Raw genomic sequence first — 27,362 nt, 5'->3', positions numbered from 1 at the left:
AACATTGGGGGTGACATAACACACAACATTGGGGGTGACATAACACACAACATTGGGGGTGACATAACACACAACATTGGGGGTGACATATAACACAGAACATCGGGGGTGGCATAACACAGAACATTGGGGTGACATAACACAGAATATTGGGGGTGACATAACACACAACATTGGGGGTGACACATAACACACAACATTGGGGGTGACATAACACAGAACATTGGGGGTGACATAACACAGAACATTGGGGGTGACATAACACACAACATTGGGGGTGACATAACACACAACATTGGGGGTGACATAACACACAACATTGGGGGTGACATAACACTCAACATTGGGGGTGACATATAACACAGAACATCGGGGGTGGCATAACACAGAACATTGGGGGTGACATAACACACAACATTGGGGGTGGCGGAGTAAATTTACTCGTACAGTTTGCAAGTTACTGTTAGTATTTTTCATACCCTGTGATTATTCGAAAAATTTCAATCAATATTTTAAAGGATTCTGTCTCGTTTTTATCCGTTTATTATTATCATTGACGTTACAATTTTTTATTATTAGATTAATTTTACCATAATCTATCATAGAGATGTCAATGATATCCATGGATCAGGGAGAGTAGAGCTATGTGAACTGAAGCTGTTGTAATCACTGAGTGTCAAACCAATGTATGAATGGGCCTTTAATGTGACATAATATGTGGTTAAAGGTGTAACCACTAAGTTACGGGTCAATCATAGTACTACAGAACACTAGTAGTGGAAGTGACGTCACACACCTGTCAGCTTACAGCTCATTTAACCTTTAAATACTAATATATCCTGGTTATGAAAAGTTAATGTAGATAACCATACACGCAAGCTGAACAATCGGAACATGATTGTAAGAATTTCCTTCCTATTGGTGTGCCAGTTGTTACATCCTGTATTAGTGTATTTAAAGAATGCTGATTAGCTGGGTGGAGATCAGGTGTTAGGAACCCGGCCACAGCTGATGATAGTGTGGTTAACCGTGATACAGGCACTTACATCCTGTTATAATCACTAACACAACCTATGATTACACACTGTGTGACTGGTCATCCATGGATGCTGTCTTATCAGGTTACCTTCAGATAAACATACACAACTAAACTGACATCTTTATAACTTCACCACGTCATTGACATTTCCAACTAATATACACCATAAATTGCTGATCAAATAATTAAATTTATGAATGAGGTCCGAAGTATACACATATCCTGATTAGACGAAGATAGCATTCTATTTTGATTCTTTATTATGTTTGAACATGTGTTATATTTTTACGTAGCTTTGGTTTGAGTAGAAATAACGTCAGACACTCTATATATAGATGTTGGCAAGGTAAACGAGTCGTATGTAAAACAGGATTGACGCCGTGGTCCATTTCCTAAGGGCCATAGTATGTATCCTGTCTAGCTATAGGCTAGCATTCTATATCAATTTATTACAGATAAATCTGTCACCAATTACATGTTACCACATTATAAATAATATCAGGAAAAAGGATATGTGATGTACACAACCCAGAAATGCATGCATGATACTTTTTTTTATCATTTTCATCTCATTTCCTAGAAAATGAGGAATTCCTTATACATATATATACCCATTAACCCTTCAAACACCGAGTAAGAGTTCGGTCTGATGGTGTAATGGGTACTAACTAAAATAAATATGGTGATTTGGGGTCTAGGAACTATCTTTAGTTCAATTTTTTGCTTTAACACAAAAAGGTGGAGACATCGTTTATCACAATGTTTGGTACAGTTTTTGTAATTCTAACTTCTTACTGGTTGAGTTGCTTGGCATTAAAATTACTGCACAATGTTATGTTTTGTGCAAATTTATTTTGTTTTTATCAGAAATTAATAAAAATTCATCTGTTATACACTAAAAAGTATTGTCTGTCTTTTTAAATTCAATTATAAGGGATAACAATGGAAATAAAAAAAATAAAAAATAAAACTGTGTGCACTTTTGCATAAACTGCAAATAGTTTATGCACAAAAATGCACACATTTTTTTCTCTCAGTATGTAATGTATATAACCCCCAAAATTATCCTAGTAATTCCTTAAATAAATTAAACGGAAATTGAACTGATTCAATGACAAAGACATTCATTCAATATATTGATTTATCACATAATGTACTGTGTTATCCAGTGAATATACCCATGTCATATTTTTTTGCATATTAACCTATGTAATATGACCTATCATCCCTGTGATTGGTTGTAAGTTTCAATTTTTTCAATTGTGACGTCACGCCTAGGACAAGTACATGACGTACCAGACTTACACACTGGAGTCAAAATGGGGGCTCTTTACATTTTAAGGTTGCACGAAAATTGTTGTTTTACAAGAAGAATTGCCACAAATCTTGATTATGTGTTAAAAAGGATCTTACACTCGTTTTCATTTCACATGAAATTTATGAAACTTATCACAATTTTTTCATTTTAGCTCACCAGAGGCTTGCTAAATTGAAAAATTCTTAGACTAATCGTTTCATAAATCTTATATAAAATGGAAACTCATGTAAGATCCTATATAATTTTTTTTGGGTTAATTTCAATAGATCAATAATTAATATAGAATCATCTATCATTTAACAAAATATTTTTTCTTCAATCAATTATTCTTTTTTGTCTCTGAAATTTGTCATTGATTCATTGACTGTTTGACTGGCCAAAATATCACTGACTTAACCTGTAACATGGTACAGTAGATTTCTCTTAATATCACTTCCCATTTGTCAGAGAAAAACATGATATTAACAGAAACATGACATAAACAGAATACATATTTTCTGATGTTTTTCAGTCCTCAAAACCGGAAGTGAACTTAGTCAAATGCCTAAGTGATGTGGCTCTACGAAGAATATTGATATTTTGTAACTAACCTTGTTCTTTACCCTAGTTGAAATATAGATATAAGTAAATAAGTATAGAAATAAATATATTATTTGTATTTCATTTCAGTATGCAGTTACATTTCATATAGTTAGTAGCAAAATGACGATCAGTACGATTGTAATTATGATTGTTTACTGCAGTAGTGATGTAGGCATACAAGTGTTTGGCTGGTATTCTGCATCAAATTCAATTGTAAACATGAGACTTGGTAAATATTTACCTATATCTTGATATATATACTGTTCTTTCGCTAGTAACATCTTTTTATAGGTTAATTTCCTTAGATATTTGCTGCAAGTGTGTAATCGAAGATAGTACACATGTTATAATTAGTTGAAAGAATACATCACACTTGGCATTAGAAAAGTTTACAGATGTTAGACTGTCCTAGCTCCCCCAACCACAGGTGAATATCATGTTAACAAGTATGTAAGTCAACCTATTGTTTAACAGTCAGCCAGGTGTAACCTTTTGTTTAACAGTCAGCCAGGTGTAAAAAATACCCTGTTAGGCCGAGGCATTGTTTACATAATGCATCCAGGGTGTGACAGAAGGTCCCCAGGGCATTTATCATGAATCATTACCACCATTTACCTGTATTTTTTTGTGACAGTGGCCAAAATAAAGTGATATTAAGAGAAATCAACATAAAATCAGGTGATAATAAAAGAATTGAATTGCATAGATTATATAGCAGGAAAAACGGTGCATCAAAAAAACATGATAATAACCGAAAAGTGACATAAACAGACGTGATATTAGGTGGAATGTACTGTAATACCAATTGTTTGACACGCAGGTTCAAACTTTCTTTTAGAAATCAATATACTTCAGTGATAGATTCCTATCAGAAAGAAGATCAAAGGGGATTCGGCAGTGTGATCGACTGCTAAGATTAACAATGTCTGAATAATTAGACTGAGTTCCCACAAACTCCAGTTTCAATAGGTCTAACATTTTAAATAGTACAATTGTATGATTAAATCAACAATTAACTTTGCTTTAAAGAAGGTGACATTTTTCAGAGGAACTGTCATAACAGAATTAAATATGTACATTAATGTGTATGAACTTGTTAACACAGGATATTCCCAGACCAGCCTAGCAGGTTAACTCATTCACCCCTGAAAATGCATAATGAACTATTCCAACCTTTGAATTGGAGGAGTTCAAATGTGTCTTCAGGGGTGAATGAGTTAAACAAGTGCTCTGGTAAACAAATTGTACCGTGAAGTACTTTTGAGTTACCGCCCTTGTGTTACACACATCATGATGAAAATGATAATTGAATGAGCTAAGGGAGAAAAGTCTTATAACAAAAGTATACTTAACACCTTGTGTAACTGATCAGCTTTGACTGAAACCTGAAATACTCATTCCTTTATACCCATTATCAAGAGAGAGGACTGACATTTAACTCATTGACCCCTGAAGACACATTTGAACTCTTCCAATTCAAAGGTTAGAACAGTTCATTATGAAATGTCGGGGGGTGAATGAGTTAATTTCTACATTGCTGTCCATTTTTATGAGCCACTAAAAGTCAGCACTTACCCCGAAGAGCATCTTTAGAAATGCATTTGCACCAATAGAGAAATCCAAAAGTCACCAAAAAATTAGAACTTAACAGAAAAATATTAAAATACTTTATTGGTGTTTTTTTAAAAAGATATATTCATTGGTTAAAATATAAACAAAAAGCTCTTTCTAAATATATTACCTCAATACATTTACGTTTTATAGGATTTACATTACATGAGGCCCAATGGGCCTGTATTACTTGTTTTTCAATACTGTTGGCCTACATCTCACACCTGTGATTTCAAAGTCGGTCAAGGTCAAATTTATTTGAACAAACTTCATAGCAGGCAAGCAAACATGTTGGGCTAAATATCATCACTCGGCGAGACCTACAATTTGAGCATCTTAAGTTATTTTTCTTCAGCAATCTCTAAAGTAGGTCAAGGTCATGTACTTGATCACACTTGATAGTGTGTTAACCCTGCGCCAGGCTACTGGTCAAATGTTACTACTCAAGCCCTTTATGGCCTTTAGAATAAGTTGTTACAAATATACCATGAAGATGTTAAAACTATCACAAGGAAGGGATGTTAAACGAAAAACAAGGCAAAAAAAAGGAATCTTGAATGAGTCATTTGAAAGTTGAAAATAAAATTAAAAAGGTTTTTTGTATGAGATTTTCATAAAACTTATGAAATGATACAGTATTTCTCTTTTGTTTGGTTTTCAAAGTTATAAAGTGTCATCTTTGTTTTAAACTAATCCAAAATTATATGATTACAAATTACTTTCTAGTTGAAACACTCATTTTAATTTTTGTATTTGGAATGAAATGTTTAAGTTGTTCATTAATTTAATCAATGCATGCACTCATTTATAGTAATTCTGAATTTAATTATGCAATGTTTTGCATTAAGTCCTATTTACAAAATTAAATGTATGTTTTTTTTATTTTATTTTATCTTTAAATCTATAAATTTCTAAAATAACTTGATTTATCTAAATGTTAAAAAATTCTGAAAAGACTGACCTTTCACCATGTCTGTCTTTCTGAGAAAAACCCACCTGGGGTCTGAAAGAGCCTGGAATATGTATAACAAAATCTCTTTCAGACCCACTGACTGTAAACATGAGACAACCTTCCTCAGATCAGTGAATAAGGCAATCACTCAGACCCACTGACTGTTAACAGGAGACAACCTTCCTCAGATCAGTGAATAAGGCAATCAGTCAGACCCACTGACTGTTACCATGAGACAACCTTCCTCAGATCAGTGAATAATGCTGTCACTCAGACCCACTTACTGTAAACATGAGACAACCTTCCTCAGATCAGTAAATAAGGCAATCACTCAGACCCACTGACTATTAACATGAGACAACCTTCCTCAGATCAGTGAGTAAGGCTGTCACTCAGACCCACTGACTGTTAACATGAGACAACCTTACTCAGATCAGTGAATAAGGCAATCAGTCAGACCTACTGACTGTTAACATGAGACAACCTTCTCAGATAAGTGATTAAGGCTGTCACTCAGACCCACTGACTGTTAACATGAGACACCCTTCCTCAGATCAGTGAATAAGGCAATCACTCAGACCCACTGACTGTTAACAGGAGACAACCTTCCTCAGATCAGTGAATAAGGCTGTCACTCAGACCCACTGACTGTTAACATGAGACAACCTTCTCAGATCAGTGATTAAGGCTGTCACTCAGACCCACTGACTGTTAACATGAGACAACCTTCCTCAGATCAGTGAATAAGGCTGTCACTCAGACCCACTTACTGTAAACATGAGACAACCTTCCTCAGATCAGTGAATAAGGCTGTCACTCAGACCCACTGAGTGTTAACATGAGACAACCTTCCTCAGATCAGTGAATAAGGCTGTCACTCAGACCCACTGACTGTTAACATGAGACAACTTTCGTCAGATCAGTGAATAAGGCTGTCACTCAGACCCACTGACTGTTAACAGGAGACAACCTTCCTCAGATCAGTGAATAAGGATGTCACTCAGACCCACTGACTGTTAACAGGAGACAACCTTCCTCAGATCAGTGAATAAGGATGTCACTCAGACCCACTGACTGTTAACAGGAGACAACCTTCCTCAGATCAGTGAATAAGGCCGTCACTCAGACCCACTGACTGTTAACAGGAGACAACCTTCCTCAGATCAGTGAATAAGGATGTCACTCAGACCCACTGACTGTTAACATATCAGTCAGACCTACTGACTGTTAACATGAGACAACCTTCCTCAGATCAGTGAATAAGGCAATCAGTCAGACCTACTGACTGTTAACATCAGACAACTTTCCTCAGATCAGTGAATAAGGCTGTCACTCAGACCCACTGACTGTTAACATGAGACAACCTTCCTCAGATCAGTGAATAAGGCAATCACTCAGACCCACTGACTGTTAACATGAGACAACCTTCCTCAGATCAGTGAATAAGGCTGTCACTCAGACCCACTGACTATTAACATGAGACAACCTTCTCAGATGATTAGTGAATAAGGCTGTATTTATACTCAGACCCACTGACTGTTAACATGAGACAACCTTCTTCAGATCAGTAAATAAGGCCATCACTCAGACCCACTGACTGTTAACATGAGACAACCTTCCTCAGATCAGTGAATAAGGCTGTCACTCAGATCTGCTGTTAACATGAGACAACCTTCTCAGATGATTAGTGAATAAGGCTGTATTTATACTCGGACCCACTGACTGTAAACATGAGACAACCTTCCTCAGATCAGTAAATAAGGCAATCACTCAGACCCACTGACTATTAACATGAGACAACCTTCCTCAGATCAGTGAAAAAGGCAATCAATCAGACCCACTAACTGTTAACATGAGACAACCTTCCTCAGATCAGTGAATAAGGCAATCAGTCAGACCCACTGACTGTTAACATGAGTCAACCTTCCTCAGATCAGTGAATAAGGCTGTCACTCAGACCCACTGACTATTAACATGAGACAACCTTCTCAGATGATTAGTGAATAAGGCTGTATTTATACTCGGACCCACTGACTGTAAACATGAGACAACCTTCCTCAGATCAGTAAATAAGGCAATCACTCAGACCCACTGACTGTTAACATGAGACAACCTTCCTCAGATCAGTGAATAAGGCAATCACTCAGACCCACTGCTGTTTCCATGAGACAGCCTTCCTCAGATCAGTAAATAAGGCTGTCACTCAGACCTACTGACTGTTAACATGAGACAACCTTCCTCAGATCAGAGAATAAGGCTGTCACTCAGACCCACTGACTGTTAACATGAGACAACCTTCCTCAGATCAGAGAATAAGGCAATCACTCAGACCCACTGCTGTTACCATGAGACAGCCTTCCGCAGATCAGTAAATAAGGCTGTCACTCAGACCTACTGCTGTTACCATGAGACAACCTTCCTCAGATCAGTGAAGAAGGCAATCACTCAGACCCACTGCTGTTTCCATGAGACAGCCTTCCTCAGATCAGTAAATAAGGCTGCCACTCAGACCTACTGACTGTTAACATGAGACAACCTTCCTCAGATCAGTGAATACGGCAATCACTCAGACCTGCTGACTGTTAACATGAGACAACCTTCCTCAGAAGAACAGTGAATAAGGCTGTCACTCAGACCTACTGACCGTTAACACGAGACAACCTTCCTCAGATCAGTGAATAAGGCAATCAGTCAGACCCACTGACTGTTAACATGAGACAACCTTCCTCAGATCAGAGAATAAGGCTGTCACTCAGACCCACTGACTGTTAACATGAGACAACCTTCCTCAGATCAGTGAATAAGGCAATCACTCAGACCCACTGCTGTTACCATGAGACAGCCTTCCTCAGATCAGTAAATAAGGCTGTCACTCAGACCTACTGCTGTTACCATGAGACAACCTTCCTCAGATCAGGGAATAAGGCCGTCACTCATACCCACTGACTGTTAACACGAGACAACCTTCCTCAGATCAATGAATAAGGCTGTCACTCAGACCTCCTGACTGTTAACATGAGCCAACCTTCCTCAGATCAGGGAATAAGGCCGTCACTCATACCCACTGACTGTTAACAGGAGACAACCTTCCTCAGATCAGGGAATAAGGCCGTCACTCAGACCAGCTGACTGTTAACATGAGAAAACTTTCCTCAGATGATCAGTGAATAAGGCTGTCACTCAGACCTCCTGACTGTTAACATGAGACAACCTACCTCAGATCAGTGAATAAGGCCATCACTCTTCCTCAGATCAGTGAATAAGGCGGTCATTCAGACCCACTGACTGGTAACATGAGACAACCTTCGCAGATCAGTGAATAAGGCGGTCATTCAGACCCACTGACTGTAAACATGAGTCAACCTTCCTCAGATCAGTAAATAAGGCTTTCCCTCAGACCTACTGCTGTTACCAAGAGACAACCTTCCTCAGATGATCAGTAAATAAGGCCGTCACTCCGACCCACCGACTGTTAACATGAGACAACCTTCCTCAGATCAGTGAATAAGGCCATCACTCAGACCTGCTGACTGTTAACATGAGACAACTTTCCTCAGATGATCAGTAAATAAGGCCGTCACTCAGACCCACCGACTGTTAACATGAGACAACCTTCCTCAGATCAGTGAATAAGGCCATCACTCAGACCTGCTGACTGTTAACAGGGACAACCTTCCTCAGATCAGTGAATAAGGCTGTCACTCAGACCCAATGACTGTTACCATGAGACAACTTTCCTCAGATGATCAGTAAATAAGGCCGTCACTCAGACCCACCGACTGTTAACATGAGACAACCTTCCTGAGGTTTGTGAAGAAGCCTGGAATAGGCAATTGTTCTTGGGCCTGCTGAATATTTGCATCAATGATACTTGCTAATATGTACTACCAATATTTTTGCAGCATCAAATTTAAAAAAAAAAAAAACTGACACTGATTTGCAGCCAGCCAATCAAAACAGGGTTATTCCATGCTTTAAGTATCGTGTCAAAAGGAAAACATACAGTTGGCAACAATAAATTTGGCAACAGAATTACTGTGCGCACATTGTGTGTTTTAACAATCAAATGCCCTGTTGTGCAATAACACACACACATTATGTGTTATGTAACATCAGTTGATCAATGTTTCGAATGAAAAACATCTGGGAGCTCCTTTAATATCCGATTGGTATATTTTTCCCTTTTACTAATTCTTCAATGCATGCTACATATTATAATTAATAGAGTGACTGTAAAACGGTCAATGATTGTGTTGTGCTGTCAGGTACAGTACAGGTAATTAACAGGTAATTGGTAATAGGTACGGCTGCTTGGTTTACAGTTTATCTGTGTGTACAGTATGTACATGTGTGTGATCGTACATCTACACACCTGCTGATTAACGTAGTTTAAAACAATTTTGGTACGCATGATAAATAGATAACCATGTTAATGTGGCTGAAATATATGGCAATGTACTTTACTTAATTCAGGAAAGACATAAGTATAAATACGAAATCACATTTGCTTACAGGCCATTCCCAAATATATAAATCCAATCCCGATACCGATTGAAAAACTGTGCAATAACTATCGCACAGTTGTGTGCAAACTGTGCATGCTATTATCACATTGAATAATTATAATTTTAAATGACTTTAAAAAAATTGTGTGAAGTTTCACTGAACATAATGACCGACTAGGAATTATAAGTGTGAGAAAATGTTGTGGTCTTCGACAACGACATAAAGTGCAGTAATTGGAATTTAAAAACGAGACAGAATCATGTCAAGTAGGTACAACTATTGTAAAGGATATAGGTAACACCCTTTGTATAAAAGTAAAGAATACCCCTGAGCTATTGAGATGTCTGTGTATGATATACTAAACAGGTACGATCAAAGCATGTAACAACAACTCAACCCTTATTTCAGCAAAGGTTTGCCCTGCAGACAGAGAAACAAGATAACCGACCAGACTGATCATACTGGTCAATCTCCACCCAATCAACACCTAGGGTCATACACTTCTTTTACCAGAAAACAACCATAAAACTCCTTTTCTTAACCCTTTCACCACTGTAGACCATAATGGACTCATCCCTATAAATGCATGGAAGACTCTACTAAAGTTACCTAGGGGTGAAAGGGTTATTTCCTATTTGGATTTGGAATAGCCTTTGCAGTGGATAGCCTTTTGGATTGCCTTGCATCATCAGAGTGACAATTTCAGCTCAAACTGAAATCTGTCCTATGTGAAATACTAGCTGCCTGCATAGCTATCATGGATTAAAGATGATACATTGACTACATCACAAAGGAAAAAATACAAAGAATGTTGTCATTGTCTTTACAGGCATCCGAGTTGCTCAATCAGTACAGTGATTTCTCTTTAAGCAAAATATACTAGATCAAATCCTAATGATTACACACACAGTATTCTCATGCTTTTGTTTTCCTCTAGAATGAAATAATAATAATAATTTGAGGTTCTTATGTAGGTCGTCTCAAAGCAGGTCACAAATTATTATCCGTGGTTATAGGGCCTTTGCAACCAGCCAATAACTTTCTCAACTCCCTGGGGAGCATATAGTCGGTGCTACCATTTCGGCACTCACAGCTAGCATTCTACAATTCTAGCACACTGCCCAACCACATACTCATTTACAGCTGAGTAGACTGGAACAAGCAGAGTAAAGTATCTTGCTCAAAGATACAACACAGTGTCATGCCGAGACTCGAACCCGCAACCCATCGGTCACGAGCCTGGCGTCCTACCACTATAGCTACCATGCATCCTAATAAGACAATGCTACCTGCAAAAAGTCAAAAGTGGAAAATATAAAATACTAAAACATATATCTATAAGACATGAATGCTCCAGCTCCCATGCAAGTTAGGGTTATACCTTACATAAAATTCCATAAAAAGTAACAGTGACCTTTATGTATCAGCGTTTGTGTGTCAGGTTTGGTGCCAGGGGTTATAAATGTTTGCAAAAAGGATGTGGTCAAAGGCATACAACAATTAAGTCGATGCTCTATAAACACTGAAGTTTCATCACAAAAATATTCAGCTGTTCAGAAGTGGCTACAAATGTCAAATATCAATGAAGTGCTAGCAGAAGAATTGATTAAGTCAGTGTTGCAATATATGCTAAACATGTAATTGATATATGTCTGTGTTCATTGACAATAACAATTGTATAGATTTCCTAAGACAAGATGCTAAGAATACTGTATTTGAAATTGAAATAACAAACCTGGCATCGTTTGTATAATGAGACAACCATTAACTGATATGAAGGCAGTATGATACAACAGGGACCAAGGGGACACCAAAACAAAGATATGTGACTTACCAGTGCCGCCGGACAGGTGCTCCTACCACAGGTAGTCTGGTCATAGTTCATCGGATCTACAGTCTCATTCTGAGCAACATCAAACTGCTGAATTACATCCAATTATGCACAAGTAAGTTGGTGTTGTCTCCACGGCAGCACAACTCTCTGATGCAGGCTCAGTCTCCGCATCACTCCTCAACATCTACCAGTATAAACCTCCACGCAGGTACTTCTCTGCCATGTTACATTTCCCCAAGTAAGTCGTTCTGTAGGAATGAGCATACAAATTGTTACCTGGGAAACTATCCTTTGAGATGTAGGGTATAGTTATATATCAGCTATATGTCTTTCAGATATCTATAAGTAACAGGCCCCTGCAGGTCCATTCAAATGTATAGAGTAATGTTTTAGTAACAGGCCCCTTCATGTCCATTCAAATGTATAGAGTAATATTTTAGTAACAGGTTCCTTCAGATGTATATACAGTAAACCTCTATATAACTTCCATTGTTCCATTGGCTACCTTACTAACTGCTAACATATTTCAAAGTCCCTTCTTCAATGTTCTTCAGAATTCCTTTATAAGTTTACCTCATTTAATCACCCAAACTCTTTCAAACACCAAAATTTCTCTGGACAAATGGTGGCAGGATAACGAGGTTTTACTGACAAATGGTGGCAGTATAATGAGGTTTTGCTGACAAATGGTGGCAGTATAATGAGGTTTTACTGACAAATGGTGGCAGTATAATGACGTTTTACTGACAAATGGTGGCAGTATAATGAGGTTTTTCTGACAAATGGTGGCAGTATAATGAGGTTTTACTGGCAAATGGTGGCAGTATAATGAGGTTTTACTGACAAATGGTGGCAGTGTAACAAGGTTTTACTGACAAATGGTGGCAGTATAATGATGTTTTACTGACAAATGGTGGCAGTATAACAAGGTTTTACTGACACATGCTGGCAGTATTATGAGGTTTAACTGACAAATGGTGGCAGTATAATGAAGTTTTACTGACAAATTGTGGCAGGATAATGAAGTTTTACTGACAAATGGTGGCAGTATTATGAGGTTTTACTGACAAATGGTGGCAGTATAACAAGGTTTTGCTGACAAATGGTGGCAGTATAATGAGGTTTTACTGGCAAATGGTGGCAGTATAATGAGGTTTTACTGACAAATGGGGGCAGTATAACAAGGTTTTACTGACAAATGGTGGCAGTATAATGATGTTTTACTGACAAATGGTGGCAGTATAACAAGGTTTTACTGACACATGGTGGCAGTATAATGAGGTTTTACTGACAAATGGTGGCAGCATAACAAGGTTTTACTGACAAATGGTGGCAGTATAACAAGGTTTTACTGACACATGGTGGCAGTATTATGAGGTTTAACTGACAAATGGTGGCAGTATAATGAAGTTTTACTGACAAATTGTGGCAGTATAATGAAGTTTTACTGACAAATGGTGGCAGTATAATGAGGTTTTACTGACAAATGGTGGCAGTTTAATGAAGTTTTACTGACAAATGGTGGCAGTATTATGAGGTTTTACTGACAAATGGTGGCAGTATAATGAGGTTTTACTGACAACTGGTGGCAGTATAATGAGGTTTTACTGTAGCTACTATATTAGTAACAGGCCTCTTCAGATGCATAGCAATTAATACTGTAGACTGGGCAATTTTCACAGAAGAGTTATTTTTGCTCTTTTCCTGGAAGGATTTGACCAGGTATTTAACTCATTCACCCCTGAAGACACATTTGAACTCTTCCAATTCAAAGGTTGGAATAGTTGGAAAATTTCAGGGGTGAATGAGTCAATATTGCAGTGAAAATATCTATTTCCAGTCATTACTGTAACAACTTGTATGAAACTAAAGACAAGCAGTAATATCAAGTACAATTAACATGCAATTCATTTAATTGAAAAATGTGTTCATGAACTAAAAGGTACACAATCAAAATTAACTAACTTTCATATTTACTATTTAAATGTTTATTGGTTTCCTAGTTTTAAAACACTATACAGCAATATTTTGATGCATTAAACTACCACAGGATTAATAGAGGAACGGGAGCAAGTATTATGGACCGAACTCTTTTTCAGGAATCCTATACGAATATTAATTTCCTGACAAAAAAGTAAAGGTCTATGGACATTAAGCTATAGCCCTCTCACATAAGTTTCATTCAGATACTTATTTTCCTGATTATATTTGATATTTCCAGAGTTGAAGATGAAAGCAAATATATGAAATACAGCCAGGTGATATAAGCTCTTGTTACCCGTATACGGGTTGGTTTTTTTTACATTTAAGATGCATTTGTAATAACTTCCTGGGGTGACAACAGATGGATAATCACAGCAAAGTGGCTTATCTGTTGAGTTAATCACTTTTTCCTATGCAGTGTGACTGAGTGCTATATAATTCACAGGCGGAATTACATGTATATTTTTACCATATAAACTTCCAGTCCCTTGGATTGTGCCTCAACACAGTGTAGTGACCCTCAGCCATTGATGTGACCTTGACCCTTGACCCCTTTACAGACATTACTGTTCATTATGTTTGGATAATAGAGCAAACATTGATGACATAGAGGGTTCGAGTAAAAGAAGATAACATGATAGAAATACTGAATACTGAATACTTCTCTTCTTGTATTTGAAAATTTGAGCTAAGAACAACACTGTGCTTGTTAGAATGGATATAAGATTTTTGGTTTCTAACCATGAAAACTGTAAAGTAAAACGTTTCCAAAATGTACAGCTAGATGTTTGTGCCCACTGGTATCACATGAAGGTAGTATAATCCTGGGTGATGCGAGCGTTTGAAGTGGGAGAAGCCAAGTTGTCTCCATAAACCAACATCAACTGGAGTTAATTGGTACCAAGTCCGCGCCAATTCAATAGCCAGACCCCCACTGGGACACTCTACCTACCTCTACAACAGAAGTAACCATTTCAAGATGTGGAGGAGCGACATTACAAACACCAGCATTAAGTATGTACTTTATCATATCAAGAGGAGCAGAATTATCTGATATCAAAGGAACCTGGTTATTTTTTCATTAATTTTGTAATGTTAGTGGAAGTCATGCTAAATTTGTATTCCTTTTCATAAAGATAGGGTGAAAATATTTACCTAGTTTCACCTCTGAAGATATATTTGAACTCTTCCAATTAAAAGGTTGAAAGAGTTCATTATGAAACTTCAGGGTTGAATGAGTTAACATGTACAGGTCCCCAATTTATTGTCTTGTTACAAGAGGCTAAAGAGCTGTGCAGTTTTCTTTAAATGGTATTTAATAGTGTTGGCAAAAGTTATTTGAATTGATTTTCACATTTGATCCTTTGACTTTGAAAATGGACAAATATGATTTCTTTCATCAAATTGATAGCAATCTCTCAGCAGGGTGAAGGCTTAACAACATTACGCTAGGCATCATGCTTCATTAGAAGAAGTTGATTGAACCAATGTTAACCCTGTGACCTTGTATGACAGCTATTCACTCAAGCAAGGAAGCTACAAGCTAAATACAATTATTTTTCTTTAAGTCAGCAAGTTATACTTTAAATATGATAATAAAAAGCTTAATGGTCCTTTAGGAGAAAATCACATTTTTTGAAAATTTAACACATGTAATCCTTGTCTTCACATTAAAATTATGTCTGAGGTGAGGTTACTGAGAGCTATGATACATGTCTGGGGTGAGGTAACTGAGAGCTGTATGTGACTACAGATGATATTTATATCTAGGGTGAGGTTACTAAGAGCTGTATGTGACTACAGATGATATTTATGTCTGGGGTGAGGTTATTGAGAGCTGTATGTGACTACAGATGGTATCTATGTCTGGGGTGAGGTTACTGAGAGCTATGATACATGTCTGGGGTGAGGTTATTGAGAGCTGTATGTGACTACAGATGATATTTATGTCTGGGGTGAGGTTACTGAGAGCTATATGTGACTACAGATGATATCTATGTCTGAGGTGAGGTTACTGAGAGCTGTATGTGACCACAGATGATATTTATGTCTGGTGAAAGGTTATTGAGAGCTGTATGTGACTACAGATGATATTTATGTCTGGTGAGAGGTTACTGAGAGCTGTATGTGACTACAGATGGTATCTATGTCTGGGGTGAGGTTACTGAGAGCTGTATGTGACCACAGATGATATTTATGTCTGGTGAAAGGTTATTGAGAGCTGTATGTGACTCCAGATGATATTTATGTCTGGGGTGAGGTTACTGAGAGCTATATGTGACTACAGATGATATTTATGTCTGGGGAGAGGGTACTGAGAGCTGTATGTGACTACAGATGATATTTATGTCTGGGGTGAGGTTACTGAGAGCTGTATGTGACTACAGATGGTATTTATGTCTGGTGTGAGGTCACTGAGAGCTATATATGTGACTACGGATTGTATTTATGTCTGGCTCGAGGATGCTTAGAGCGGTATCTGACTACGGATGATATCTATGTTTGGTGTGTGGTCAGACACATTTGATTATGAATATACTATGAGCGTTATCCCTGTGTGCCACATAGTTGACATTTCTGAGGTGAATATACACAAACAGATTACCATATCACCAAACCACTCAATACCATTTTGAGAAATTTGTCATATGCCATGCATTTAATGCGTTTTCAATACCTTAGATTTTCCCAATAACCCTGCCCTTGATTCTGTTGTTGATAAAAAAAATTAAAAAAAAACGGAATTGAGTTTCTTTTTCAGTCAGTCTAAAGAAAACTTGTTAGGGGATCCATTGCTTGGAATTTCTCCCAAAGCTGTTTCCTCAAAATTACTTGAATATATATATATGAGCAATGTACACCTTGTAATCCTAGGACTCCAGAGCATGGTTGGGGGAGTGTTAAGCAGCATTGCTCAGCAATACCATTTTATCAAAATGTACCCACCAGATTTTTTGTTCAATCTATAAGTTATTAATCTAAACAGGTACGATGATAAGGATTAAATCAAGTGCAGCATGGAATGACACTCTACGTCACAGACCCCAAAATAACGAGTAATCGTCCACGTCTAGATCACACATCAAAAGCTGAAGCATGACTCAGATACAGGTGATTACACTTGATTTTAAAATAACATTTTATAGAATTCTCAACTGATATAAATATTTTTAAGACGTCACCAAATACACATTATTTGCGAGTTATATTCAATTAACTTGTTTCCCAAAGCAAAATCCTGTCGTCACAAACCCGCTATTTATTTCACTTACGTTAAAGTTGAGAAAATATTGATATCAAGAATCAAGATTGTCACATGACGTAAAATACACAACAAAGCATAATACGTACCAAGAACTACGCTGATAAACTTGACAAAAAAAAACAAATTAAGCGTCAACAGGGAATGATCGCCTCTGGGAATCGTGTCGGAAGTTAATCGGGCTGGTCTCGCTTGATTGGTCTATAGCAACATTCACTGATCCGATATCGGCTGATCAACATAATAAGCTGAAATGTAATCAAAGTAGCTGTCTTGAAATTTTGATAGCCTTATTCTATTTAGATTCTTAAATCATACTATTAAGCTCTTAATGAGATTGTATATATATGTGAGTGTACATGTATTTGAAATGTCTCCAGGGCAATTTATACCACTATAAATTATATCTATAGTTTGATATATTTATATTGCGCACGTTACTTTCACAATAGAAAAACTCACATTACCACAGTACACGACACACCCAGTCCCCTTTCATTGGCAGTCATGATCCAATGAGCACGGAAGGGAACAAGGTGTGCAGTGGAGTGAGGTTACATTGAGTATCTTTGTGGAAAGGGGAGATAACATTTCATGAAGTCAACGATGCAGTGGAAAGGATATGTTTAAAGATCCCAGTACAACTGCCAAAAGTTGTGACTAAGTGTTGAAAGCTGTTTTCTGGCAATGACTTTAGCTTTGATATATTATTTCTGAAAAGAAAAGCATACCATTGTGGGACTTTTATGAAAAATAATAAAAATGAAATAAACAAAATATCATCAACAGTGTTCTGAGTGTACACAAGCCTTGGATGATGATATTTGGCCAGTAGCATCCTGGAATCAAGGGCTACCAAGTTTGTTCAAATGAATGACCTTCATCCATTTTCAAGATCACAGGGGTCAAATTTGTTTAAAACCTTTAAACAACTTTTTCTGAATACCCAAGAGGGAAAGGATAATGTTATTTGGCCAGTAACATGCTGGGATGAAGGGCTACTAAGTTTGTTCAAACGAATGACCTTCATCTTTTTTCAAGGTCACAGGGTTCAAACATGTTAAAAACCTTTAAACAACTTCTTCTCAATAACCAAAAGGCCTTGGATGATGATATTTGGCCAGTAACATGCTTTGAAGAAGAGCTACCAACTTTGTTCAAATGAATGACCTTTGCCCATTTTCAAGGTTGCAGTGGTCAAATATGTTTAAAACCTTTAAACAACTTCTTCTGAACTACCAAGAGGCCTAGGGTTGTGATATTTTGCCAGTTAGATGCTGGGATGAAGGGCTACCAAATATGTTCAAATGAATGAACTTCGCTCATATCCAAGGTCACAGGGGTCAAATATGTTAAAATCTTTGAACGACTTCTTTTAATTAATCAAGAGGCCTAGGGTGATGATATTTAGCCCTTAGCATGCTGGGATGAAGGGCTACCAAGTTTGTTCAAACAAATGACCTACACCCATTCTCAATAACCAAGAGGCTGAGGGTTATAATATTTGGCCTGTAGCATGCTTGGATTAAGCGCTACCAAGTTTGTTAAAATGAATGACCTTGACAATTATTCAAGGTCACAATGGTCAAATATGTTTAAAACCTTTAAACAACATCTTTTCAATAACCAAAAGTCCTAGGATGATGCTGTTTGGCCAGTAGCATGCTAGGATGAAGGACTACCAAGTTTATTCAAACAAATGACCTCGACATATATTAAAGGTCACAGGGGTCAAATATGTTTAAAACCTTTATTAACGACCTCTTCTCAATAAGCAAAAGGCTATGGGTGATATTTGGCCATTAACATGCTGGGATTAAGGACTACCAGTTTTTTTCAAATGAATGACCTTCGCCCATATGCAAGGTCACAGTGGTCAATATATTCTTAAATCTTTAAATGACTTGTTCTGTATAACCAAAAGGTCCAGGGTAATGATCTTTTGCCAGAAGCATGCTTGGTTGGACGACTATATACTCTGTTCAACCTTATGTCCTTGTTCGACATTCAAGGTCACAGGCTTCATATGTTTAAACCTTTAATAGGTTCTTATGAGTCAAACACTGATATTCTGCCTGTAGCTGTATTTTAGTCCACTTTAAAGATTATTTGTGAGATTAATACCAGGTGAGCGATTCAGGCCCATTGGGCCTCTTGTTGTTCTACATAAAAGATCGTTTAAAATGTTGTTGACCTCTGTGTACCCGGGGAAAACCCACGTGGTCAGGCAGGTGACCCTATACATTTTCACGTCCCATTGGGGAATCGAACCCCAGTCGCCTTGGTGAAAGGCTAGTGCGCTATCCACTGCACCACCCGACCAACCAGTCTCAAACTTTGTCAGACTCTATTCCAGGAAGCCACCAGCCAAATATAAAGATTCTTTACCTTTCAGTTCTTCACAAGAAGTCGTTTGAAGTGTTTGACACATTTGACCCCTGTGACCTTGAAAGTAGGTCAAGGTCATTTTCGTTCTCAAACTTGTCGGGCTCCTTCCAATGATGCTTTCAACCAAATATCATGACTTTTGGCCTGCCATTTTTCAGGAGAAGTTGTTTAAAGGAAAAGTTGCCGGATGCCGGTGAGCTAAAAATTCAGTGGGGCTAGATTGAGATTTGAACCCTGGAATTAAGAATGTTATACAATGTCCTATCGCTCTAACTGATTGTACTACCTGGTCAACAGAAGTGTTCTTTACCAATTGTGCTACAGGTACATTGAAACGGAAGTTAAGGGGAGGTTACTGTTTATAGCCAACAGTGCAGTGGGACAGGGATCCTGAAGGACAAATCTATAGCCATGGAAATGTTACTTCTTATCCTCTCTATTTCAGTACATCACAGTTGCACATTTCGCCCATTTTTTCACAATAGTTTTTAAAACATTTTCATCATCATGGTATGTTATGTGATGGGATATTTTCTTTAAATATTTTGAAAGGCTGAAGTGCATTGAAAACATTGACAGATTTTGTTTATGTTGTTTTCTAGCAGCACATATAAAACTCCTTACGGAGCATAGCAGAACATTTTATAAGATCTGAAAAAAAACTTGTCAAAGGGGTTCGCATTCCTGGTCATTGTCAAGGTCTGACGTTATGTACAGCTGGTCAGTATATATATATATATACACAGAGAGGAGTGAGAGGTGTGGTCTATAGCTATAGTCTGGGGACTTACACTGGGTGTCAGTACAGTTAACAGGTCATACACTAAGTGTCAGTTTGCAAAGGATTAACACAAGTGTTAAGAAAGTAATTGTATCAAATAAATCTGATAAGATTTCCAAATATAAGCTACATCAACAGACGTATCAATCTGATTACACGTCAGTGTTGTATAGAATTTAAATATCCGCTGAAAAAGCTTAGACTTAATCACAACAGGATTAAAGTCATGCTGGCTAATCCAATTACAAGTTAACATTTAACTAATTGTATGTTCCTTTCTTGTAAGGTGTGGACAGAAGGAAACATAACTCTGGTATAACTCGGGTGTGACACCCTGGATATACATAAATAAATGGGAGTCACTTTGAGTTTAAACATCTGTCACCAGGTTACAACACTCATACCTCACAGTCCGTATTACACCTGATTAGAACATGGTCAATTACTTTATTTAACGTGTTATCACTTGTCAACCTATACCTTTTAGTCAGTTTTTTATATTATGATTTAACCATTCAGGCATAAGTCTGTTAACATATTTTTCTTTGATGTAAAATTATAATCATACAAGTATTTAAATCCCAACAACACAAAATAAAAAACGCACCTCTTACCAAGCCTAGCAAGTACTTCCTTCTTGGATATACCAGAGACCCCCTCCCAAGATATACCAGAGACCCCCTCCCAAGATATACCAGACACCCCTTCCCAAACTATACCAGAGACCCCCTCCCAAACTATACCAGACACCCCTCCCAAGATATAACAGAGACCCCCTCCCAAGATATACCAGACACCCCCTCCCAAGATATACCAGAGACCCCCTCCCAAGATATACCAGACACCTCCTCCCAAGATATACCAGAGACCCCCTCCGAAGATATACCAGACACCCCCCTCCCAAGATATACATGATCCCCCCTGCCAAGATATTACCAAACATTCCTCTCAAGATATACCAGACACTCCCCTCTCAAGATATACCAGACACCCCCTCCCAAGATATACCAGACGCCCCCTCCCAAGATATACCAGACACCCCTTCCCAAAATATACCAGATGCCCCCTCCCAAGATATACCAGACACCCCTTCCCAAAATATACCAGACGCCCCCTCCCAAAATATACCAAACGCCCCCTCCCAAGATATACCAGACACCCCCTCCCAAGATATACCAGAGACCCCCTCCCAAGATATACCAGACGCCCCTCCCAAGATATACCAGACACCCCTTCCCAAAATATACTAGACACCCCTTCTAAGATATACCAGAGACCCCTTCCCAAGATATACCAGACGCCCCCTCCCAAGATATACCAGACACCCCTTCCCAAAATATACCAGATGCCCCCTCCCAAGATATACCAGACACCCCTTCCCAAAATATACCAGACGCCCCCTCCCAAAATATACCAAACGCCCCCTCCCAAGATATACCAGACACCCCCTCCCAAGATATACCAGACACTCCCCTCTCAAGATATACCAGACACCCCCTCGCAAGATATACCAGACACCCCCCTCCCAAGATATACATGATCCCCCCTGCCAAGATATTACCAAACATTCCTCTCAAGATATACCAGACACTCCCTCACCATGATATACCAGACACTCCCTCCCCAGGATATACCAGAAACCCCCCTCCGACACTCCTTCCCATGATATACCAGACACCCCCCTCCCAGGATATACCAGACACCCCCCTCCCAGGATATACCAGACACCTTCTTCCTGAGGAATAATAATAACTCCCTCCCTGTAGACACACTTCTATAGGTACTCTTCTCCAAGGACATACTATGGACTCTTTCCGAGAAGATCCACCAATAAACACAACCGATTTGTCAGCTTGACTTTCTGTATTACAACACAATCCACTAATTTGCTTGACCCTGTGTTCTACAAAGGTAATATTACCTGTTAACTAATTCTTACACCCGATTGATTGCTTGACTCTGTGTTACAGCATCATCCATTTGTTTGCTTGATCTTTAGTTTTACGATCAAAATTCCGCTTTTTTGCTGGACACTGTGAACCTGGTGGTTTGCTTATACAAAATGATTTGAATATAAAACATTGCATCTCATTTAAATTACCAACAAAGTGCCCCCCTCCCACTCACTCATACACACAAACACCAAGATATAGGTTTTTGAAAAAGTAATCTCACCATGACCAGTGAACATGGATCAATAAGCCATGGTTATTTAATTGATAAATAAGATTAAAAACAAATAGTAAAGTTGTGTATAAGTTGCTACACACGTGTGTATGTTAGTGTGACGACAGGGGGACTTACAATGTCACACCATAACGTTACACACTGCTATATATAGGTATTAATAGTAACGCCACTATTCAATAGTCACCGACTCCTGTCACCTGTACGTACCACTCTGGATCCTTTACCTGACACCGAGCATCAGCTAAGTTAAACAGTTTTCACCATCAAAAGGAATTACTAATGAGATTTACCTGAACGTAATGAAAATTTGCATGGACAGCCATTAATACAGGTAAGAGATTTAATAAAAAAAAGAAAAGATTATCAACACACACACTGAATACTGAGGCTGGTAGAGGTAACAGATTAAGTATACATATGATGTGATATGTATGATGTAGAAGATGATTTTCATTTTATTTTGAAATGTCTTTGATATGCTGATATAAGACCTGAATTCATCAAAAGAAAATATGTTAATCAAGCTAGCATATTTACATTTGTCCAAATACTAAACAGTAATGATCAAAATGTTATAAATTTGATAAATATTTTGTAAATAGAGTCAAAAAAAGTTCCCTAATAATCATGTTACTGGTCTGTGGTTTTCATTACCATACTCTTATTACTGGTCTGTGGTTTTCATTACCATACTCTAGTTACTGATCAGTGTGCATTACCATACTCTAGTTACTGGTCAGTGTGCATTACCATACTCTAGTTACTGGTCAGTGTTCATTACCATACTCTAGTTACTGATCAGTGTGCATTACCATACTCTAGTTACTGGTCAGTGTTCATTACCATACTCTGGTTACTGATCAGTGTTCATTGCCATACTATAGTTACTGGTCAGTGTTTATTACCATACTCTAGTTACTGATCAGTGTTCATTGCCATACTATAGTTACTGGTCAGCGTTCATTGCCATACTCTAGTTACTGATCAGTGTTCATTACCATACTCTAGTTACTGGTCAGTGTTTATTACCATACTCTAGTTACTGGTCAGTGTTCATTGCCACAATGTCTGAATATATGATATATCTTATGTTTTCCTCAGTTTATATTGTACTGTAAATCTGTTGTAACTGATCAGTTAGAAGACTTCTAACCTTGAAACATGACACCTCTAATTACCAGGCGATTTAGCTACCGCTGGAATATTCCATAAATACATTGTATGCTATTGCTATGTTAAATTACTGAAGGATATAAAGACTTAAGCTGTGTTATGTAGCCGATTTTATAAGATATATTTCCTTATAGTAAGTAGGACACTTAATAAGGGGTCCAGTGCCTGAAATATTAATTAAGAACTTAAAACTGTGTTAAATCAGATTGAAAAAGATATAAGAATAGTTACGTTAACAATTTAGTTATTAAAAAAAACAACAAATTATTGACATTTTCATCCACATTTTATAACGAGTTGTCAATAGTTTCTATTGATATCAGCAACCTATCACTCCATCAACATTTTACTCTGAATAAGTTTAATGTGTGTAAGCCCCACTCCATCCTCTAGAACAATCTAGAACTGTAAGCCAAAGGCTAACTAATACCCCCGCCCCAATATAAACCAGAACTGTAAGCTAAAGGCTTATTTATGCAAAGCAATATAGTCTCCCACCAGTAATGAGTTTATCACTATTTTATTAAAATCAAAAACATAAAATGACAAAAAAAACACAAGTATTTCGCACAAAGGGGCATAACTCCATCAAAAAGGGTCGAAATCCAAAATTAAAATGCCGGTGCACAACTGCATAAGATACTGATCATTCATGTAAAGTTTTAATGAAATCCACCTGTTAGTTAAGGAGGAGTTTTGCGGAAGACAGACAAACAAACAAACAGACAAACAGGGTGATTCCAGTATACCCCCTAACTTCGTTGCGGGGGTATAATAATGTTTCGTGTGATGAATAAAACGTTTATATACAGAACTTCCTGAGCATGGAATGGTTTGTTATCCTATTTATCTCAATTAAGTTCAAAGATACAAGGCTTAGCAAAGGAGTCATGGAATCTCTTTATCCTATGACTTTTATTTATCTAAAAACATATTTGTTTACATTTTATCTGTGACCTTTTCAGCATGCAATCAGTTTGAATAATGAAATGATAAAAAGTACATTGTTGTTGAAAATAAATCTGTTTCCAATGGTATAATTACTGAAATGAAAAACAATATAGCATTGGTTCTTAATATTTTGTTGCTAGGAACTATATCTAATTGTGCATCATAAAAAGCATCCAAGATAAAAGATGACTAATGAAAAGCATCCAAGATAAAAGATGACCAATGAAAAGCCTTGAAAAAGTGGTAAACATACATCACACAGCTATTTTAATCAGATAAATTACTCCCAGTTATAGGATTATATATATTAATTATCTTGGTATGTTAAACTTGGCAGAGATTGGAGTTTAAGCTTTCTAGAGAAGTCCAGTAACCAGGGTAGATATGTCACCAGTAGTTCCTGTTCACATTGTTGTACACGTTTATTAATTATACACCGACGTAGTATTAAAACTTTCACCACTGTAGACCATAATGGACTCATCCAGATCAATGCATGGTAGAGTCTACTAAAGTTACACAGGGGTGAAAGGGTTAAGGCAATTGCTTTCTTAACAATATCTACCCCTTTCACAGGAGATTTGCGGGATCACAAGAAAATTGGTCTGGAACAATGCCAATAAATCAACTGGTACAGCGAGTTTGTCAGTTTGTCGTGGCCAGCAATAACCAAAATATACCCTACATTTGATACGTTACTATTGTGTCTATATGGATCGTGAGGATTTAATTACAATCTAATTAGATATTGTTAATACGGACACTCCCTGAACCATTATGGACACTCCCACTGATAACTGCTGACCAGACAGTGTGGTAGCATTCTATACCGTGTTTTTGTTACCTTAATTTTTCCAACAGCCTGTTAATTCCTTTATGAATTGGGGAAATATAGCATTATTTGTATTGAAAATGGGAATATTTTCCTCAGTTTTTGGTTATTTTGGGGAAAATGAGGTACTTTATAGCTAGGGGAAACAGCCTGTATTCGGCAGTAAAACTGAGCAAAAAAAATAATTTCTATACATTATCTATATATATTATACCAGCTTCTCTAGGGTACCTTTATTGTTTTACAATTGAGAGTTCATTTAACAACTCTTGTTTACACCATGAACATTGATAATTACTTTGTTTAGACAGGTTATGATCCATACTTTGTCCATGTAAACAATTCAGATTAAATCTTGCTGATCCCACAACTTCTCCATTTAGATAGACAGATTGTAACTCCATACCATGTCAATGTAAACAAATTGGAGAACTAACAAATCATTTAAAACAGTTGTGACCCACACAATGTCAATATAAATGTTACTGGAGAAGAAAAAAGTACATGGCCAGACTGGTTTGAAACCAAATCCACTAAAAAGCAACCTGGTCATCAGCGATCAACCGTGTCCAGTTCTGCGACATAAACAAGTCACTGAAAACTGAACAAAAATCTGTTTAAACAGGTATTGACCAATGATCTTTTTTACGTCAATACAACAGTTAAAATTCCACATTACTGTCTCTTTATAGCAGGGTTAATCTGTTTTAATAATTATGATATTGATGTCACCGTCTTGGTTTTAGATTTGGTATCACGTATAATAACTTGCCATTAAAACTAGACATCTTGTCTTACATATACTTTGATATAAAAATGGGAGGGCCTAGTAAATTGTAAGAACTTGTGCCCAATCTATTTGGCTGTTTAATGTCAATAAAATATGTTTGAATGAATGAAAATACTGCTACATTGTAGTAACACCATATTTGGTATGGTACTGCTTTGATGTTAGTATCAATGTCACAACCTGTATTGCCTGTAAATGAGAATTCCAGTGGTAGATTACACTAAGCATCTATCTCAGATAATATAACAGTAACCATGGACCGAGTGTTTAATTATAAAGTCTTTACCCCCACCATAGACCTCCATATATACTAACACTGCTATATAAACTCTCTGTACAGACGTAGCAGGAGTAATGTATGCCCCATATGTATGGAGAAGCTTTATACTAGCTGTCTGTTGGACCAGATAAGGTCTAATGAAGCAAATCTTTTGAATGTGGTGTATCTCAGATATATGGGCGTATATTGTAAGATAGATTAAACCTCATATACATGCTGGTACACCTTTAATAAGAAATTACATTATTAGCATAGATGGAGACTTCAGATTACCACACAAACTCTACACCCAAATGTTACCCGTAGGAGAATACCCACCTTAAGATTGCTGTATAGACTCCCTATCCATTCCCTACCAACAAAAATATCAACCAAACCTCACCATCAGGAGGTTACCTTCAACTCCCGACCCAATCCTCACCATCAGGAGGTTACCTTCGACTCCCCCCCCCCAATCCTCACTCTCAGGAGATTACCTTCAACACCCCACCCAATCCTCACCATCAGGAGGTTACCTTCAACTCCCCACCCGATCCTCACCATCAGGAGGTTACCTTCAACTCCCCACCCAATCCTCACCATCAGGAGGTTACCTTCGACTCCCCCCCAATCCTCACCATCAGGAGGTTACCTTCGACACCCCACCCAATCCTCACTCTCAGGAGATTACATTCAACACCCCACCCAATCCTCACCATCAGGAGATTACCTTCAACACCCCACCCAATCCTCACCATCAGGAGGTTACCTTCAACTCCCCACCCGATCCTCACCATCAGGAGGTTACCTTCAACTCCCCACCCAATCCTCACCATCAGGAGGTTACCTTCGACTCCCCCCCAATCCTCACCATCAGGAGGTTACCTTCGACACCCCACCCAATCCTCACT

General features: G+C 37.7%; 2 protein-coding genes across 3 annotated transcripts in view; both read left to right on the top strand.

Moving 5' to 3' along the window:
• Window positions 1–27,362, top strand: part of LOC110451342 (cytosolic phospholipase A2-like) — an 86,719-nt gene that overhangs the window by 20,752 nt on the left and 38,605 nt on the right. The window contains exon 1 of one of the 2 annotated variants that reach the window (XM_021499300.1): window positions 22,636–22,777. The exons of the other annotated variant lie outside the window; for it this stretch is intronic. The gene's annotated coding sequence lies outside the window, so the exon portion shown is untranslated. Of the gene's footprint in view, window positions 1–22,635; window positions 22,778–27,362 lie in introns of those variants that run through there. 2 annotated transcript variants of the gene reach the window in all.
• LOC110451360 (leucine-rich repeat extensin-like protein 2) overlaps window positions 5,855–27,362 on the top strand; it is a 26,632-nt gene continuing 5,124 nt past the window's right edge. Inside the window, exons 1-4 of the mRNA XM_021499329.1 lie at window positions 5,855–5,877; window positions 7,807–7,990; window positions 11,981–12,050; window positions 26,980–27,293. Coding sequence (XP_021355004.1) covers window positions 5,855–5,877; window positions 7,807–7,990; window positions 11,981–12,050; window positions 26,980–27,293 — 591 coding nt within the window. The remainder of the gene's footprint in view (window positions 5,878–7,806; window positions 7,991–11,980; window positions 12,051–26,979; window positions 27,294–27,362) is intronic.

The sequence above is a fragment of the Mizuhopecten yessoensis genome, unplaced genomic scaffold (genome assembly GCF_002113885.1).
Source record: "Mizuhopecten yessoensis strain PY_sf001 unplaced genomic scaffold, ASM211388v2 scaffold5965, whole genome shotgun sequence".
Classification (NCBI taxonomy): domain Eukaryota; kingdom Metazoa; phylum Mollusca; class Bivalvia; order Pectinida; family Pectinidae; genus Mizuhopecten; species Mizuhopecten yessoensis.
The sequence above is the reverse complement of the archived record's forward strand: the minus strand, read 5'-3'. Positions and strand labels throughout refer to the sequence as shown.